Raw genomic sequence first — 19,861 nt, 5'->3', positions numbered from 1 at the left:
AGGAAGGGGTGTGAAGATATGCGGCAGCGGGGGCAGCTCTGCTAGAGCTAAGGAGTACCGTAGTTAAGGAGAAGGATATGCTCCAGCTTCTTGCATATCATAACGCTCCGGGTTTAGCTTTAATTTAGAAATGACTAAAAGACCCTAAAGAATGGGTATCTGTAACCGTGAGCTGTTTGATTTACTAATAACTGTTTGCTTTCAACACGGGGGACAAAGCGAGGCGGGTGGAAGATGTTCACTCCGAGCATCCCCCTCCCAGCCCCACCGCGGCTGCCGCGGCGGTGCCCAGCGGAGGCTCCGCGCCCCTCCTCGGGCTAGCACACCCCACACACCCCCCTTCCTCTCCTTGCGGGGTGTCGAGGCGATGCTGTGTAATTTTATCCACGCTGCGCTCTGGGAGTTCACACGAGAGCGGTACCTTTCGCCTCCTCTGCTTTGTATCAGTTGGTCGCAGATCAGGCTATTGTTGCAGGAAGCTGCTTTTATTTCTATGCTCCGTCGATCAACTATTTCCCCCGCAGTCTCTGCCGAAATTCAGCGGGTGTCACCCTCTTCTCTGTCTCCCCCTCCCTCCTCCTGCCTCTCTGTCTCTCCTGCATGCCGTCTGTCTAGCTAGAAACCCAAGGAGAAGGCTGATCATGGCAGCTCCATCTAATACAAACAGTTGGGACTCTTCGGTGGCCTTTGCTGATGTCTATTGATTTAAGTAAATCTGAGACAGATAAAAGGGTCGGTTCGGGGCCGATAAAATCTTGCCAATGCTTCGCCGCTCGAAACAGTGTGTGCTCTGCAACTTCGGAGTGCTGCTAGCAAGACGGCTTTAATGGGACCCCTGGTGCCATTTGCTCCAAGCCTCCATCTCCCCGGCAGACTAAGAGCTGCGGCCATCATGCCACAATGGTTATAATTTGGATTTTGTTCCTGACTTTGTTGCAGGAGCCGTGGGCCCCGGGGAAGGCCACCGGAGCCCTCCCGAGCCATCCCCGGCAACGCCGGGATGCTGGTGGCCGCGGCGGCGTCTACGAGCACCTCGGGGGAGCGCCCCGGAGAAGGAAGCTCTACTGTGCCACCAAGTACCACCTCCAGATCCACCCCGGCGGCAGGATCAACGGCACCCTGGAGAAAAACAGCGTCTACAGTGAGTACCGCCAACACCTTTCGCCATCCCGCGTCGCCGGGAGGGGGTCTCTCCCTCAGACCAATTGCTGCGGCGGCGGCGGAGACAGCGCTGGACGGGGCGGCGGTGAAGCCGCTCCCGCCTCCCCTCCCGCCCGGCGCCGGAGCTGGACGCGCGGTGGCTCCGCCAGGGCTCCTCGGCGAGGGAACCTGGGTACCCCCAGCGCCAGAGCTTTCTCGCTCTCCCCTCGCCGGGCTCAGGGAGATCTCGTCTTGGACCTGGGGGCTGGCGGGCTCGACGGGGCAGCTCGCTCTGCCCCTGTCCCGGGCGTGGGGAGCTGCCCTGCGGCGGTGGGGCTCAGAGCGGGATCCCTAAATCAGCCCCCCCTCCGATGGGGATGGGGACCGGGACCTTACCCTCCTCATCCCGCCTGACCTGTCACTTGTCCTCGCCCCAGTGGAGGATTCCCACTCTAGCCCTGCCCAAGCCCGGACAGCTGGGAAGCCGGTTCTCTCCCGACGGGCAGCAAACTACCGTTACCTCCCTCAGGGAGCCTGAGCTTCCACGGGCTAAATCACATCTGTCCCCTTTGACATGTGCCGCGGATAGGCGGTAATTAAGATGAAACGGGATACGTGGGCAGTGAGGGAGTTGGTGCGAGGGCGGCAGGAGGGAGGGAGGGGAGCAGGATCAGCGCTGCCGCTGCCCCGGGGGGAGCGCAGGGTACAGCCCGGCCCCGCCATCCCAGAAAGCGTAAATCCCGCCTGGTGATGGCACACAGAGATAAGGGAGACCTCAGGGATCTGTCTGAAGTCCATAAAGGAAAACCACTATTTCCTAGAGAAAAACCCCCTCACTATCAAAGCCTGGAGGAAGCATCCTTCGGCAGCAATCCGGAGCCTGATTCAAAACAGCTGTACCAAACCCACCCCGCACCAAACCCACCCCAACTCTTCCAGGCCAGTAATCCAGCTCTGCAGAGGGAACAGGCGTCGGCTTTGCTGTATCGCTGCCGATAGACAGCAATGGGTTTGAGTGCAGGGGGTACCTCCTGCCTTCAGACGCTCAGGGAAAGTCATTAAGGGAATTGAGAGTAGAATCTGAGCAAGCCAGCGAGAGAGCCCTGCGTGTATAACGCTACATCTCCCAGGCCATTTGTGCCTCTGTCAGCATTGTGGCACCTTTGGCTGGACATAAACACTTCAGCAGGTATTGCACCAACCTCACCTGTGATGCTTTTCTTGTTCTTGAGACCTCATCTTTGACGGCCTGAAATTCTCCTTCCTTTTAATTTGGCTTGGACAGTCATAATGTCCTTGTCTGGAAGGCTATGTTGACCTCTTAAATGACAAGCTCCTTTCATGATTATATACCTGATTCCAAAATGCAGCCAACTCACTCTGGTTTACCCCCTGGAGACCTCAGCAAGGGCTTTGTCCTGCAATGGGCAGCTTTGTGACTGGTTTCAATAAGTCAAGAGCTCTTATGTTAGGAAGAATTAAAGAGGATTTAAACTTTTTTATATACATATAGGATTAAGTGAACCTCTAGTTCAGTGTCAGATCTTTTTTAATTTTTTAAAGAGCTCAATCTCAATCAGACATCTCAGGATTTATTGTCAAGTTTGTCTCAAGCAATTCCCACATTGTTGGTTTATACTGTTTCAAATAATGGTCTGGTTTAACTCATGGTTGCACTGTGATCTTGATGTGAGGTAGCAAGAGCTGTGAAATCACACTCTGCAGGTAAGCAGATGTTCAAATGTATCTCAGGAATTTGCACATGATGGTGGAGCAACAACTTATCTCATAACTTTTTTCTGTTTCTAGGTATTCTTGAAATAACTGCTGTTGATGTTGGAGTCGTTGCCATCAAGGGGTTGTTCTCTGGCAGATACCTGGCCATGAACAAAAGGGGCAGACTTTATGCATCAGTAAGTTGTACTTAAAATTGATGTCTGCCTGTCACTTCCTACGGGAAGAAAGGGCCTAGTGGGGAGCAGTGATTTGTTATAAATAACCATTTAGAGAAAAAAGAGTAATGTTGCAGCAGATTTGTGTCTGGAATTGCTGCGGATAACAAATTGGTGTATTTTTTAAAGTGGAAAGAAGCTGTGTTCTTATTTTCTTTTTGCCTGTATTTGATGTGGATCTTGGGCACTTGCAGAGGATATACATGTTGGATCACAAACATCCATAAGTTAATGAGCATCTCTCACAAGAAAGCAGCCTACTGATAGGAGTTTGTTTGCACAGAACATTTGTCTGGGCAGGGAAAGAATTTACAGGTACTAAAAGGCAGGGCTACAGCAAGGAAAAGAAGTATGAGAAGATGCAAGAAGATAGAGGTGAAAATAAACACCTTATTTTACTCGTTTGACCTAATTTTTTGTCCTGATCTTTGAGGTAAAATCTAAGCTTTGCTGATATTAGTGGCAGCCTTGCCTTTTCAGCCCAGCCAATTTTTTCACCTCAGAGAACAAAACACTTCAGCTTAGACTTCCTTGCATTCGGGAACATACGAAGACGTATTTGTCAGTGTGTATACTACACACATTATCTACCTCCCTAAATTTCTTAAACTGTCTTTGAATGCACCCCTAACAATCTTGTGATCTCCTACTGTCTAGTCTAACAGCCATACTGTGCAGTTTCTCCAGGAATCCCATGGTATGGAAACAGATTTGAGGAGGGTAAATATGGCTATGTAGAATTTGCTTCCTCCAACTAGTCCTTAGATAAGATTCTGTCAACTTGAACAGCATAATATATCCTCAAGCCATGTCAGCTTTTTCCATGTGAATGCCACCGTGGTAACACAGTCAATTCAGTTTCCTCATTTAATGTATTAATTCCTCATTTAATGTATTTTACTCCACCTTTTTAAGAATGATCAGATAGTGTTTACGACCCAGCTTCTGTAATGTGGCTCATGTGGTGCACACTGATTAAAGCAGATCACAAACAATTTCTGCAAAGGAAAATGCAGCTGAAGTGGCATGAGAACATACTAGCTCTGTTGTGCCAGAGCTAAAGCTGGCTACTTCTATGCTTCCAGTTAGTATTCTGATTAAAGCGGGCGCCTTTTTTGATGGAGGTTGCTCCATTAGCTGAGAGCCAGTGTTGCCCCAAAGAAATTAATGGGAAGGATTAATTTTCAAATTCTTTCTCATCTTTCTTTCTTCTTGTTTTTCCTCCAAATGAATTAAACTTAACTAAAACAAGAATAAAAATTCTGAATAAAAAGCTGCTCTCCTAGAGCAGTATAGCCCAGAGAATCTTAGAATAGGATAGCCCAGAGAACCCTCTTCTCCTAGACTTCCCTTTCTAGTGTGAGGAGCATCAGGCCATCCTGAAGTTTGTTCAGCTGTCACATGTCAAAGAATATCCACCACAAAAGGTTTCTGAACAACTAAAAAAGGATAATTTTTGCTGTTCCAGCTCAAGTCTGTGAGAGACTGTTTCAGATTTGTGTTTCAGAGCTGCAGGGATAATCCAGGAAAACCTATTTCCAACTTTTTTCTTTTTTCTCTTTTCTTTTTTCTTCCCAGAAAAACAGTATTGGAATAACTCTGCTATTCCTTGGCTCACCAATTTTCCCGTGTCAATAAAATGAATTTGTTGAGCCTGCAGAATTTGTTTGTATCCTTAGCAGATTTGTGATAATCCTCTAGGTTTATCCTCTGTGGTAAACCCTTGACAACCAGAACTGAGGCAGCAGAACAAATCTACCTACATCTGGTAGCTGCGTGTGCTCCAGCACCACAGCATCGGAAACCCTTGTCCTTGTGAGGAAGGGCACTTCCATTTTACAGCTGTGAAGCTGAGACGTGTAGAGTATTTTAAAACCTTATTAAACGCCTATCAGCATTGTGGTGACTGAACAGCATTAAAGACATGTTGTTAGTGGAGCCTATGGCTTTTCAAGCCGCAGCTTGGCTACCTGTGCCCTTCCCATGTCCTCCACAAAGGAGATGTGAAATAAGAAAACCTCAGTGAAGACCAGCGTACCAGTTCACCCCTTCCTCAGGGCCTTACATGTTAGATACTGAAATCCTCATCACACAGGTATAGCAAAGATGATTTTAGTTACGAAAACATGCACAGTGTGGGAGGTCCTTTACTTGCTCTGTTCCTGCTGCTCTCAGGGAGGAGGAAGGAGTCCTCATGCCAGGCTTTTGCACAGTTTTCTCTCAGTTGAGATGAAAAGTAGGAGATTTTGACAGCTCATGTAAAATTTAGCATCCACGATGGGCACATATTCTCCCTCAGGGTTTATGGTAAAGGAGCAGCCTAGCATTTTGGAGTAACACACTGGTGGGCAGGGTGTGCTTTCATTTTGTCATGCTTAAGCAAACAAAGAAGCTTCATAAAGATGTTTTTTCACTGCTCAAGTATCCATAACAAACTGGGTGTAATAGACTACAGGTGTATCTAACTATTAATAGACCAATTGAAGAAACAGATTTTACATTAAACTGTAGGATTTTACCTTTTTGATAGATGGCAAAGGTTGATAGGCAGCACTGCAATCATCCGTCAGGTTCACAGGCATATTTAGATCAGTAAGCACAAAACTAACACATTTACAGCAGAACAATCAATCAGCAGAGTATTGATTCTTGTTGACATAACATTTTTTGTTTTCACATTGTTTTTTGGTCACTTTCTGTCTGTGATCCACAGAGTATCCTCGCAGTGCTGACAGGGCGTGCCTTGCTGCAAATCAGTCTCAGTGCTTCTCTTCTGCTTACCTTTCATAGTACAAGAAGTCTCAGTTTTTCTTATCACACATATTGCTGTCCTTATCCTAAAACTGAGTCTTGCTTAAGACTTCAGTCCACTCTTCTGGAGGTAGAAGAGATCTGTTACTCATATGGTCTTTCTTAAACTTTGTCATGTTTTCTTTACAGGAAAATTATAATGCAGAGTGTGAGTTTGTGGAGAGGATCCATGAATTGGGTTACAACACTTATGCATCCCGTCTCTACCGAACTGTACCTAACAGAGCAGGCACTAAGCGCAAAGCCAGTGCAGAGAGACTCTGGTATGTCTCAATCAATGGGAAAGGACGACCCAGAAGGGGCTTTAAAACCCGCAGAACACAGAAGTCCTCTCTCTTTCTGCCCAGAGTATTGGATAACAAAGACCATGAGATGGTCCGACTGTTCCACACAAACGTGAAGTATCGAGAGAGTCTCCTGAAGCCCCCAAACAGGAACCAGCGAAGAAGGAGAGGACGCTGATGGGGGTGGAGGAATCCTCTATGGGGGCTGGAAATGACTGAGAGTCTTCAAAAACACTACTAAAAACCTAACAGCTATGATTTTATGACAGGCATTAACACAGACAGTTTTTATGCACTGTATAATATAACTGACAGTCACATCACTTACTTTTAGCTATTGTAGAATTATTATCTGTGGTAAAAGAGATATGAGATAAACTAAGGCATATTCAAATGTATATTAGTTGGATGTAATAATTTTGTCTATGACTTTCACATTTTCTTTTCTAAAAAAAAAAAATTCCAACAAAACTATTTTCATTACTAGTATTTTCATTCTAACTTTCCAGAGGGTATTATCTTAGTGACCCTGTCCTCCTAGAGCATATGGGTGTTTTACACTTACCGATTTTGTGTCCACAGAGAGGATATATCACTTTCATGGCTGTTTTAGCAGATCCTCATAAAAGGCTACATTCCTGTTTTTATGGAATACAGGAGTTAGAAAACTGGTTTATTTTTTAACATACATATATTTAGTTTATGATCAGCCAGTGTCATAGAATCACAGACTGGTTTGTGTTGGAAGAGATGACCTTAAAGCTCATCCAGTTCCAACCCCCTGCCATGGGCAGAGACACTTTCCACTAGACCAGATTGCTTCAAGACCCCCCAACCTGGCCTTGAACAGTGCGAGGGACGGGGCAGCCACAGCTTCTCTGGGCAACCTGTGCTGGCACCTCAGCACCCTCACAGGGAGGAACTTCTGCCTAAGAGCTCATCTCAATATCCCCTGTCAGGCTAAAGCCATTCCCCGCCTTGTCCTGTCCCTACAGTCAGAAGTCCTCCTCCAGCTTTCTTGTAGCCCCCCTTTAGCCCCCCTTTTAGAAAAGTAAAATTGTAAGCTACACCAAGCATTTCAATAGAGTTACACATTACTAGATTATTCTTTAATTTGTTTAATTAAAAACTCTGGACACCTTACCTTGTCATTCAATAAATTAATGGTAATAGAGTGGCGTTTGCATTGCCCAAGCTTTAGCAATATATACCTCTTAACTGTCTGATGAATCATCTCCTAAAATAGGACCCAAATAGGATGTGGAAGCTGAATTTGTGGTGTGGACTGAACTTGTGATATATGAAAATTCCACATTGGGGGTGAGACTTATCAGGTACTTTTGTTTAGCTAAGTTTTCCACAGGAAGTCCTAGTTCTAGGTTAAAGAGGTTTCAACTATTTGGGGGTCAAAATAACAGTCCCATTGGGTGTACAAAAACTTTAGTGGCACTGATTTAAGGTGGCTGCTCTGTTCTGATTTTCCTTTCTTTTCCAATGCTTGTTATTTTCACTAGTCCTAAACTGAAACCTACAAATCCAGATAGGGGTTAATGATCTTGCATTTTGGTTCAATCCATATAAAATTGTGTTTCTATGCATTTTTGCTACTCCAGTTCTGGAAGCTGGCTTTTACAAAGTTGAAGGGATTCCACATCACAAGTTTTATTTTGAGCAAGAGGTTAAGCTTTAAAAATGTCTCTTGACATCAATGGAGATGATAGAGTACCATAAAGATTTGGATGTGCTTGAGAAGCCCTAATAATGGTCATTTCAATGAGATTTGGCCTTGTGCTCTTCACTTCCTAGAATTAGACCTTGATCCAGCATGGATGGAGAAAAGAGAGGCTGCACTAAAATAAAAATTCTATCTGAATTTAACTAAAGGTCTGTAATTTAAATATAACATTATGAAGAATCAGACAGGAGCAAATCCCATTCCTGGTCATATTGACACAAAGGTCTTCCTGTGAGCTACCTACAGTATGATCATTTAAAACTAGGTAGCATAAATCTTCCATCACTTAAGGAGGGAATCCTGTGAGAGAGAGACATCAAATGGGTCCGTAGAATAAGTTTACTAAGCCTAGTAGCTACAGGTTTAACACTGCTTATATCCCAACAAAGCTAAAACCAGAAAGGTATCATTATATATGTATTGCTCCATCCCTGGCAGTGTTCAAGGCCAGGTTGGATGAAGCCTTGGGTGGTTTGGTTTAGTGTGAGGTGTCCCTGCCCATGGTAGGGGGGTTGGAACTAGATGATCTTGAGGTCCTCTCCAACCCTAACTATTCTACGATTCTATGATTATACAAAAAAGTATGCACCTTTGTATGCTTTCTGTAATACTCTAACAAAGAAGGAAACTCTGTTTGAATAAGAAAGTCAAAAGTATTTGATCTCTGCTTTTCTTTATACCTAAATAATGTAAAAAGACCTTTAAATGATGTACATTAAGCAATGCAATAATAATGCACACAGACTAGACCTAGGTTTAAAAGAGGGTTCTTAAACCAAAAACCACATTCCCAAATTGTCTTGGTTTTGTAAAATAACCAAAAACAGCAACAGGATGGATCTCCCCACAAGTAATCAGGCAGTATCATGTCAGGAGCCACCGAAAAAGCTGTTCAAAGAAGAAACAGAAGAGACTGAAAAAGAAACAGAAAAATTCAAGTTCTCTGTTTTGTTTACTCACCTGTGAAACATACAAGGTCCAAACTACTGCAGAATTCAAGCTAACTTTTGGAAAGTTGATTGTATCAGTGAAGAAAGCGAAGTTTTGCATCCTGGGCATCAGGGGTGTTTTGGGGACCCATTTGTCGACAATGCCAGCTACACTATCTCGGCTCTGGATTTCCTTTCTGGCTACTGAGGCAGTTGAACTATTTGACTGGGTGGGAAATCCTGCGTGGCTCCTCAAGCTTCAAAAACAAAATGCAAGGAAAAGAAAGCGCTGGTAATCCCAACAGGCAGGGGAAAATCACCTCCAGCTAAAGAGAGCTGTTTTCCCCCCATGTCTGATTTCTGGGCCATTTTGGCCACTTTCAGATCTACTTCTCCTCAACTTGTGAGAAAACTTGTAAGAAAACCAAGATCCATTATGAGCTTTCTGTCCCCTAAAAACTGTTGTAAAGCTAATGACTGATGTCTGCATCAGGTATTTTGGATACAATCCTGCTTGTCTGCAGAAAGTGAAAAACTCCTGTTTCCCATGGTACAAGGGTGGCATCTTCATGCCAGCTCCAAGTCCATTTCATGTCAAACAAACATTTAGCCTTCGCTCTTAGCTTCTCTCAAGCTATTTTTTCTCTGGTTTTATGCGATTTTCCTCTTATTCTTTTCATAAAATCATAGAATCACAGACTGGTTTGGGTTAGAAGGGACCTTCAAAGCTCATCAGGTCAAACCTACCTGCAATGAGCAGGGACATCTTTAACTAGATCATGTTCAGAGCCACATCCAGCCTGGCCTTAAATGTTTTCAGGGATGGTACTTTTCTCCTTCTCCTCCTCTTTTATGGTCAGTCAATCTACCTGCCATAATGCAACAGAAGGTAATTGCTGTAGGTGATATACTTTTAATATAATTAGTTACAAAATGCTTCCTTACTCCTGTCTCAATTTTGAGCTGTATTGCATATTTGTTGTAGGAGCATTGTTTTAACCATGCTTTCCCATAGGAAGCTGTGATGAAGTTTAGCCTAACACATGAACTAAATCCTTATTTCAATTTCAGTTTTCATCCCAACAGAGTCTAAAATGCTTACACTGAAAAAAGGAGGAGGGAGACAAAAGGAAAGAGCATTAATTGATTGGATATGATGGCATTTTAACTACAGTAAGTAAGTGATGATTTTCACATCAACCTAAAACAGTTTTACTGACATTCTTGGCATTTTTCTTTGCTCAGCCCCATTACAGAAATTCAAAGGAGATGCTTTGGGGATATGTCTTTTTTTTTTTCTTTATCTTTTAAGAAATATTAATATTCTTGTTGAAATACTTTTCATTACAGACATTCGTTACTTAATATACTTTTAGCAACCTTGAATTCCACAGTTCCCAGTTACTGACAGGCTGTAATCCTACTCATGATAATTATCTTAGTTGTATCCTTTATCACAAATTATTTATTTGGACCAGAAGCTTATGGGGTACCTTATCAGAGGCAGTAGGTTTGAGTTACTGTTACTTTCTCCTTGGATTATAAAATCAAGCTATTTTAAAAGTTTTTTTAGTGACTTTATACTTTTCCATTATCAGACTAGACAGTTTTCATTACTTTGCTTCCCAGCAGAAGACATCCACCTTGACCCATGACTTCTTGATTTATTTCTGAAACAGAGGGGTTTTTAGTTCATTCAATCCCTGCTTTTGCCCATCATAGCTCTTATATTCTAAGCTGTTCGAAAGTTCATGTAAAATCTTCTGGTCTTTGGTGATTATGTTAGCACTTTGGTGGTTATCTGTTCATAAAGATCAACAATTGTGCATAAAATATAAATGTCAAATAGCTAAGTTACAAAACGTGATGTTTCCCAATTTACTTATGTGTTTTCCTCCACTTTCTCAGCATGGATTTTCCCTCTCTTTGAGGGTCATTACTCTGCCATTCTGAGATTCTATTTTAGTAATTTTGTGGTCTTTCTTACTTTTTGTTTCATTAATTGATATAGGTCTGATACTTGTTTCCACAAGCCCTGCTACCATCACCCTTTGCTTCAGCAAGAGTAGTAGTGCACTGTATTTGTATTTGGAAACTGCTTCACACTTACACCTGCAGCATTTATATGAGAGCCTGGTAACGTTTCTTGAGGTAATTTATTTAATTACAAAGAATGTATAAAATCTCTTTTCCTCAGTCACCACAAGCATGAAATAATGCTAGAGGGGATTTTTTTTCATACTTTTTAATAGTAGTACCCAGCCCCAAACCCTCTCTCTTTTGAGTCCTTTTGTGAACTCTTGGATTTCCTGCTTTACTTCCTGATGCTTCCTCTTTCTTCTCTGCTTTTCTTTGCAGATGTACAACCCCTTGCAAAACAATAGGCAAAGAAATCCTTTCGACCGCACGTGCCTTTGCTTTGGGTGGTTGTATGGACCTGGTTTGGGAATGGGGCTGGTATTAGTTCAACTATTCAGTTGACAAGGCTGAACTGTTTCTTATAATTGTCCGAGTCGAGGATGTGGTTACTCCCTTAGCTTTCAGAAGGTTTAGTCCCATCCAGAATAGTTCAGGCTGAAAAAAATTTAGACAACAAAGCTGATATTCCTCATAAAAAACTTAGTTCCCAGCCCTATTGGTAAATATGAGCTTGGAGGAGCAGACAAGTAAATACATTTAAAGTTATAGCCAGGCAGGGCGATGTGAAGCATCACAAAGCAATGAAATTGTAAAGTCTCTTTGAATTACAGCAGAAACTTTTCCCCTGAGCACCCTGCCACTGCTGTGCGCTGATGTCCAGAATCTCCCTCTCAGACCTAAACAGTAACCTCATCGAATAAAGCTGTTAATGATGAGAATGAAAACTTTGAACTTTAGTGCTTATTTGTATTTTATAAAAAGCACAAGCTTATTCATATTTATATGTACATGTATTGCACCATCACATAGAATTGTCCTCAGAAAAAATGTACAATCAATTGCATTAAAAATGAGTAATCCCTTTTTGGCTTCAAAAACTGAGGGAAAGTACTAAAGAAAGAGTGGTTTACAGCATACCTCTCCAAAAACGTAGTAAAACAGATTAAGCCAAACCTTTCTAATTTTAGTCATAATGAAATTACTGAATGCCATATACATAAAGCAAATACAATTCCATCTTTGCTCAAAGCAAACAAGATTCTACATATTTTTCTACTCCTGGAATTGAATGTTTCAGTTTTAATTACCAGGAATGTGCTGAAGGCCTTGTAAAAAGAGTCATTCAATTAGGATTATGTGTTGTTTATGTGCAGAATTGTTTTCTAAGAACCAAACATTTGCAAGGTGATCAGGATTGCCACCCTGCTGAAACACCCTGATAGGAGCTGCTGTGGTCTGCCTTATTAAAACAATAATCTGTGTAGAGAAGGACCTTCCTGACAGCTTTTCTTCTCTCCTTTTAGAATGCAAACTATTTTTATTGGTGATAAATATGGCATCTTTCTACTTTTGCCAGTAAAATACACAAAGAAACAAACAAGTGAAAACAACATCTGGTGGGACAAAATACATTAACTTCCACTAATTCGAACACATCTTCTTAGAATATTCTTTATTATATCAATCATTTGCTTAATGTAAGCTACATCTGATATGATTTACATATGACCTTTTGACTTTGCAAAAAAGATACTGATGTTGGAGTTCGGGTTTCGAGCTTTGGACACAGGGGAGGGATGCTAACATGTCGAAAAACAGACACTGCAAAGAGTGTCTGCTGATGAACACTGCAAAGAGTGTCTGCTGATGAACCAGGTCCTGACAGGTGTAACTGCATCTTCTAGAGCTTAAGAAGTGGATGTGAGATGATTTTGGTTGCTTCTGGTCTCCTCAGCATGACATCACAACTTTACAAGTCTTCAGGGACTGAAGAATTATTATATTTTCTTTGTTCTGGTGATGGCATTTTAAAAACTGATCATGGATTCCTAGTTGTTTCTATGGCCTTTTTTCCAAACAGTGAGTTCCCTGGTTTGTCCACAAGTGTGGAGAGGAGCAATGTGAGGGATGTTCCCTCCTTTGTGGTCGTTTTTCATGTCCTTCACTTGCTGGTATATCAGCCAAGAAGGTTCCTGTAAAGGGGAATAGATGTTCTCACCTACATTTGAGACAACCCTGAGAGACAAACTGATCTAGGGAAGGAAACATTTCCAGCTGCAAATATTGCTTTACACATATTGTGGCCATTAAAATGACAGCAAAAAGAAGTGACCAGCTTCTAAAAAAAAATCTGAAAATATTGCACTAATAAAAGCAGACACATAAGTAACTAGGTGTGAAATAATTTAGTTAAATTTGACATATTTCTCTCCAATTTGAAGCCAACCTTCATTCTTGTTACTATATTCAGGGGATCTATTGGGCAAAATATACAACAAAGAATTCACTTGTTGGAGTGAACCAGTTTGTACTGTAAAGCTCAGCGTTTCAGCTCTAATCGCTTTGTCTCCAGCTGTCGTGGTTTAAGTGCAGCCAGTAACCCACGCAGCCCACTTGCTCACTCTCCCCCTTTCTCCCCCCACCCCCGCTCCTGGAGGGGCGGGGAGGAGGATGGAAAGAATGCAACTCCTCCATGTTGAGATGAGAACAGCCCAGTAACAAAGGTATAAGACAGACCACTACTGCTACCACCAATAATAATAATGATAAAGGAAATAACAAGGGAAGAGAATACAATACCACCCATCTATACCCATCCCGACCGAGCAGTGAACCAGCCCTTCCAGGTAACTCTCAGTTACATCCAGGGCATGACATGCTGTGGTATGGAATACCTCTTTGGCTAGTTTGGGTCAGGTGTCCTGTCTCTGCTTCTTTCTGGCTTCCGCTCCTCCTTAGCACAGCATAAGACTCACAAAGTCCTTGGTCGGACTAAACATTACTGAGCAGCAACTAATAACATTGGTGTTACCAGCGCTGCTCCCAGACCAAAAGTCAAAAACACAGCGCTGCACCAGCTACTAAGAAGGAGAAAAAATGACTGCTACTGCTGAACCCAGGACACCAGCACAGTCCGTTTCCCACCACAGGTGGTGGGACTTATTCTGTTACTCTCAGTGGACTTACATAATTTTCCACCTGATATTGCAACATCTTAAATTTTAAACAAGGTTTTGGAGTACTTTGAGCCTTTTGTACATGACCACAGTAGGCAGGTCAGGGGGACATTTGAACAGAAGTTACGTTTTGTAAGCAGAAGGTGCCTTGCTTTTTGTGTGTACACTTCCTCAGATGAGAGGGACATGATGTTGGGAAGGTTTATTTCAGTGGCATGTATCAACAGAGGGAGAAAGAAAGTGAGGATATGTCTAAAACTCTAGGGAAATCTAGGAAGCTTGTAATCTTCTGAGAACTAAACAATATCATAAAACTGAGTAGGTTGGATAAGGTAACAGTTCTTTAGTTAAACTACCTGCTCTCTCTTCTGTTAATGAAGATTTGAATTCTTCTGTCTTGGATTTTCAGAGGTAAAATATATTGAACCAATTGATTTATTTTCCCTTTCTTAAGCTATTTTAAATAGTCCTTTGAAGTCTGCAGTGGTGCTCAAGTTCAAATGTCTCCTGTTTTCTTTTAGAAGGTTTGAAGGATTTGGGAAGGTGAACAAGCAGATCTATAATTAAACAACAGTTGATGGTAACTGTCCTCCTTTGTTAGCATTCTCGAGCCACCTCCAAATTTAGAAGGTTAAAGAGAACTGTCCCATTTTAGTCCTGCAATTGTTTAGATGCCACCATTGCATAGTAGAGGAGAAGCCTTTCTGAAATCTAGGGTATGTCCCCTTACTGACCACAAAAACAAGCTCCTGGTCTTCACTTTGCGTATTAAAGAAAATACTATGCTTTCCTACAGTAACAATCCTGAATACTTCAGTATCTTTATTGCAGTTTGAAATGTTTGGATTTGAAGAACAGTGATTAGCCTGTGAGGAGAATTTAGAGACATTCTGAGGCTAATGCAAAAGTTTGAAGGATCTTGCCCTGGTGGGATCTCTTTGGGGTGGGATCCCTGGTGGGAAATCTCTTCGGCACCAGCTGCTTGATTTTGCAGATTTTTGTCCTGGAGCAAAGAAAACCGTATCTGACAGCTTCAAAATACCACAGGTTCTCACACTAAGATGTTCTTAAATGGAATGTCTTTTCCATTTGGAAAAAAAACCTTTTTGGGAATTACTCCATGCAAGTTTGATTACACTGTCCAATAATGCATCATATGTGATAACCAGCCACAGAAGATAATAATTTGTCTCAAATCAATTTTTATCTTTTGAAATTATTCTTGTTGTGGATTTTTGAGGAAGATTCTGGGCTCATTCATAAAGTACAGCCAGAATTCAGTGTCTTTAGATAACTCATTAAACAGAGCTCCCCCAAAAAATTAAAAGCAGATGAAGACTCCACCTTCTTTTTATGTTCCTACTGGTAAAGTCAAGCAAATGTTATTCCATGCAGCTAGAAATGAAGTAGTTTGAAAGAAGTCTATGGGCAATCTGGCACCAGAAGATAGGTGACACACATCACTCAGTGTAGTGACAGTGTCATTGTACATACTTGGTTTACCCCGAAGACGTCGGTGTCTCCCGGGCATGTGTTGCTCAGACCATGAAACCAACTGAACATTATTCTTAAATCCTTTGATATTTTTTCATGGCAACATCGATCTAAAACTACAGCAGCAGAAACCCAGTTTATTTGTGTCCCATAGTCTGTCTGCTCTGAGTATCTGGTAGCCATATTCAGTAGCACATATGGAAAGAAAACCCTCAGGATCAGATTAACCATTTCTTTTCCCAGTTCTGAATGAAAAACACATTGCATTTCCAGCATTTTACTGCAAATGCATTCAAAAAGAGCTACAGGAAATTAAGATTCTCGAAAATCTTCCCAGGGGAGGACCAGGGTGGTAAAACAAAACTCTTCATAATTGAGCTTTTTGCCTTCTTTTCTTTTATTTGTCTTTTTAAAAATCCTAGGTTTCCTAGTCTAAATGGATCAGGGTGATCCCACATACCTGTTGCTTTTTCTTAGAGAACTCAACCCAATGTTAAGTTTCCCCTTATCTCTGCATTACACAGATCAAATTCACTTGTTTTGTATCATCTCGTTTCTGCTATCTCCTTCTCTAAGCATTTTCACAGCTTTAATAAAAAGCTGCACGAAAATCACACCACCGCCCCCCCCCCCCCCCCGACCCCCTACCCCCCGCAACTTCCCTTCCTGTGGACCATGCTCTTCCCTCTGGTACAACACTTCTGTGTACATTTTGAGAGAAGACAATATCTTTACTTTTTCTCTCCTCTATGTAGATCAAATACTTATATAGATAAAGGAAAAAGTGCTTCTTCCCAAAAAGCCTGAAAGCACACGAGCAGCCTAGTAACCCAACTTCAGAATGATCTTAAAAAGACCCACCACTGTTAAGAAAGAGTCCCTTGGGCCAAAAGAAAGCTCCAGGTGTCCCAGCACATCTCTGTTAGAGCCTGGCAAGACCACAGATTAGTTCAATCCCTACGTTTTTACCCAAGGAAGGCAGCCGGTGTCCATTCTCTGGCTAAAATTAACTCCTTCCTTGTTAATCTCTATAAAAAAACCCGTGGTTACCTCCACTTGCAGTGTTTCCCTAAGGAGCTGCAATAAGCCCCACAGCTCAATTGCTTCTGTAAGCCTGATCTGCAGGCACATACAAGGCTCCAGTTACTGGAAAGAGCTGTAACTATGCTTGAGTGGAGAGCCTGGGGTTTATTTTTTAGGTGTTTGTGACTATGCAGGAACATTTTGGGGCAGGAAAATAAGGAGCTGGAATTTAATAGGTTTATTAGCAAGTAGACTAGGTCCTGATGGGAAAAGAGAAAGTATTCCAATCTTGCTTTCTTCTAATACCTTTTCCTAAAGGATAAGGATGGACTCCTGCTTTATAGTTCAGTATAAGGCAAGATTACTTTAATGTGAACCTAATACTGCTTTCTTTAAGTTTATACCACATGTTAGCTTCTCTGCCAAGAGATGTTACGATTTTTGCAATTGAACAGTATCATGACACAAGTCCAATACTGTACCCAGCTCATTTTTCATAGGAAACCTAAATATAAAGCAAAATTCTTATCTACACTTATACTTTCATTTATTATGATTTTTGTTTAGATCCATTTCCTATGGTATCTATAGTGAGATGAAAAATTTAAATTTCTGGAACAGAAAGATTTTTGTAAAACAAACTCTTGTAAAATAATACCATTTATAAAATCTAAGTGTGGAATATTCTAGTATTCTACTCTTGGAACAAGATTCTAAGTTTGGAGGTAAATTAAAAATGTAGGCAAGAGTTTGCATTCTCGGTAACTTTTGGAAGTCATGGTCAATGTAAAGAACATGTATGGCTAAACAAAAGAAGAATTTTTTTTTTTTTTAGAAAATAATGAAGCATTTGGTCAAAAAGCTGTGTAAAGTCTGAAGGACACTTTGTGCCTTTCTTCCATGCAATCTTTTTAAAGCAGAATTAGAAAGGAGACGTGGAGACAGATTAAAATACAAGGAGAGAGAAGAAAAACACTTGTTCAACTTGAGCTGCTATTGTGGTGCTGCTGTTTCCTCCATGAGACTGATAGAGGAAAAAGCAGGAAAGAAGAAGGCACAGGGAGAAAGAAGAACCAGTGTCCATTCAGAAAAGTGCTTTGGAGAACCTTATCAGCTGAAGTTCTGTGGGTTTTTATCCTCGTCATGGTTTAAATGGAGCCACACAGCTCGTTCACTCACTCCCCTCCCCTTTCTCCCTCTTTCTTTCCTTCACCACACACACACACATACTCCCCCCAGCCCTGGTCCTGGAGGGATGGAGAGGAGAATCGAGAGAATGTAACTCCCACAGGTTGAGATAAAAAGCCCAGTAACTAAGGTATAACACGAATCACTGCTGCTACCACCAATGATAATAATGATAAGAGAAAATAACAAGGGAAGAGAATACAATACCACCGCCGAACGAGTACAACACCACCACCCCACCCACCCCCCCCCCCCCCCACCCTTGAAGAGCCCTTGCCCTTCCGGGTAACTCCCAGTTACCTCCCTGGGCATGACGTGCTGTGGTATGGAATACCTCTTTGGTCAGTTTGGGTCAGGTGTCCTGTCTCTGCTTCCTCCTGGCCTCCCCTCATCCCTGGCAGAGCATGAGGCTCAGAAAGTCCTTGGTCAGGGTAAACATTACTTAGCAACAGCTAAAAACATCGGTGTTATCAGGTCTGTTCCCAGGCCGAAAGTCAAAAACACAGCGCTGCACCAGCTACTAAGAAGGAGAAAAAATGACTGCTACTGCTGAACCCAGGACAATCCTACACACACTTTCAGGAATAAATCATTTTAGCAGAAATAAAGAAAATGCATCTCTTTAACATCAGTGACATCCATCATTCACTTGTGGATCTGATACTTTGAGTTCACACCTCAAACAAACTTGTATTTCATTTGGCTAGACTGTGATGGCAAAGCAGTAATACATTTAACAGTTGTAAAACTGTATTCAACCTTGGAGGCATGTGTCTATTTATACTTGGGGAGCCCGTGAGAATAGAAGTTCATGTTATGCAAGGAAATGGCAAGATAAAAATCCTGCACAAAGGCTTTTGGAGAGTCTGATGCCCATCAGGGCAGCTGGGTGGGCATGAGCCCTGAATGCTGTCCTGCAGATGGCAGAGGGAGCATGAGCTCCACAGCTCTGCACAGGCTTCATGTGTGGTGGTGGGGAAGCAAAATAAACAGGATGCCAAGGCAGGAAACAGGCTGCTATCATCCTCACTGGCTATAGTGACTTTGCAAGAGTCAGTGCAGTAGAAACTAGCATTGCATTTCAGGAACTTAGCCCAACTCTTTAAGCCTGTTGTATCTGAGCTGCTGTTCAACCTTGGTGGTAGTGAAAAGCAGCATTTTAAACTAATTGCACATTTTGGAGAGGACGGAGTGCCAGTTTTCTTGCTACTGCAAAGATAAAAACTTGCCCTGAGTTCCAGGAATATTAGGGTTCTGTGAGTGTTCTTCCTCCTTTTTAGTTTCAACAAAAGTATTCAAAGGAAAACTAGGTCTTTCTCTTTTGAATAGTTTTGTGCAAACATTTGCATAGCTTCACTACAGTTCTGAGAGGGGGAAATGGTCTTGGGCCAGCTGAATTAATTGCAAATTGATTTAATGGGTCAAATTACTGAATTTGAGTAACCAAGGTTTTGAATAACTGAAATACTTCTCAATGTAAGCAATAAATACCAGGGATAGAACTGTATTATAGGAAACAGAGACTATGATTGTGCTTTGGATAATCAAGATTCTAGTTTGTATCATGTGTACTTTGGCAGCAGCTGATTCCTATAGGAATAAAAAAGTAAGAACATGTGCAAACTGCAGCATGACACTATCACTGTGACCTCGTCAACAGCTTCAAGGTCATCATTAGGAGAGTCTTCAGCTCTTTTTCTCTTGCCTGGGTGCATGTGGGTTGTTAAGATTTATTACAATCATTGCAAGAGACCACCTGCTAAATGTCAAAGGATTCCTGGGAAACTTCAAGTATTTCTTGAGGCAAAACTACACCTTTTACACAGTTTTCGGGAATCCATGCTGATGGAATACAGTTGAGTCTTCATCAATTTTTTCATGCTCTAAAGCAGAAGCATAACCATAAGTGCAATTCAGAAAAAATCTTTGTCCTCAGGACAAATTTACCTGTGTCTAAAATAATCCATGTCTTGCTTACTGGGATTTCTGCTATATATCATACCCTCAGTAAGGACAGATCCTTGGCTGAAGTTAACTGGCTTTGCTGTGGTGGCTTTAGTGAAGCTGTGAGGAGTTGTGCCCTCTGAGTACTTGATCAGTTGACTAAGCACTAAACACATTAGGAAACACTACCTAAACTCTTAAATTTGACTGGTGAAGTTTATACTAAACAAACACAGAGAAAGGTCTTAGCTTTCACATTTCTAAA

The 19,861-nt window shown here is 42.0% G+C and overlaps 1 protein-coding gene across 1 annotated transcript; it reads left to right on the top strand.

Annotated features, from left to right (window-relative positions):
* The first annotated feature begins 900 nt into the window (after positions 1–900).
* On the top strand, positions 901–6,565 carry FGF3 (fibroblast growth factor 3). Its single transcript, XM_065686102.1, has 3 exons — positions 901–1,141; positions 2,950–3,053; positions 6,033–6,565. Exons 1-3 carry the CDS (start codon positions 901–903, stop codon positions 6,363–6,365), a joined length of 678 nt encoding a protein of 225 aa, XP_065542174.1. The 3' UTR covers positions 6,366–6,565.
* The last annotated feature ends 13,296 nt before the right edge of the window (positions 6,566–19,861 follow it).

The sequence above is a fragment of the Lathamus discolor genome, chromosome 6 (genome assembly GCF_037157495.1).
Source record: "Lathamus discolor isolate bLatDis1 chromosome 6, bLatDis1.hap1, whole genome shotgun sequence".
In the NCBI taxonomy this organism is placed as follows: domain Eukaryota; kingdom Metazoa; phylum Chordata; class Aves; order Psittaciformes; family Psittacidae; genus Lathamus; species Lathamus discolor.
The sequence above is the reverse complement of the archived record's forward strand: the minus strand, read 5'-3'. Positions and strand labels throughout refer to the sequence as shown.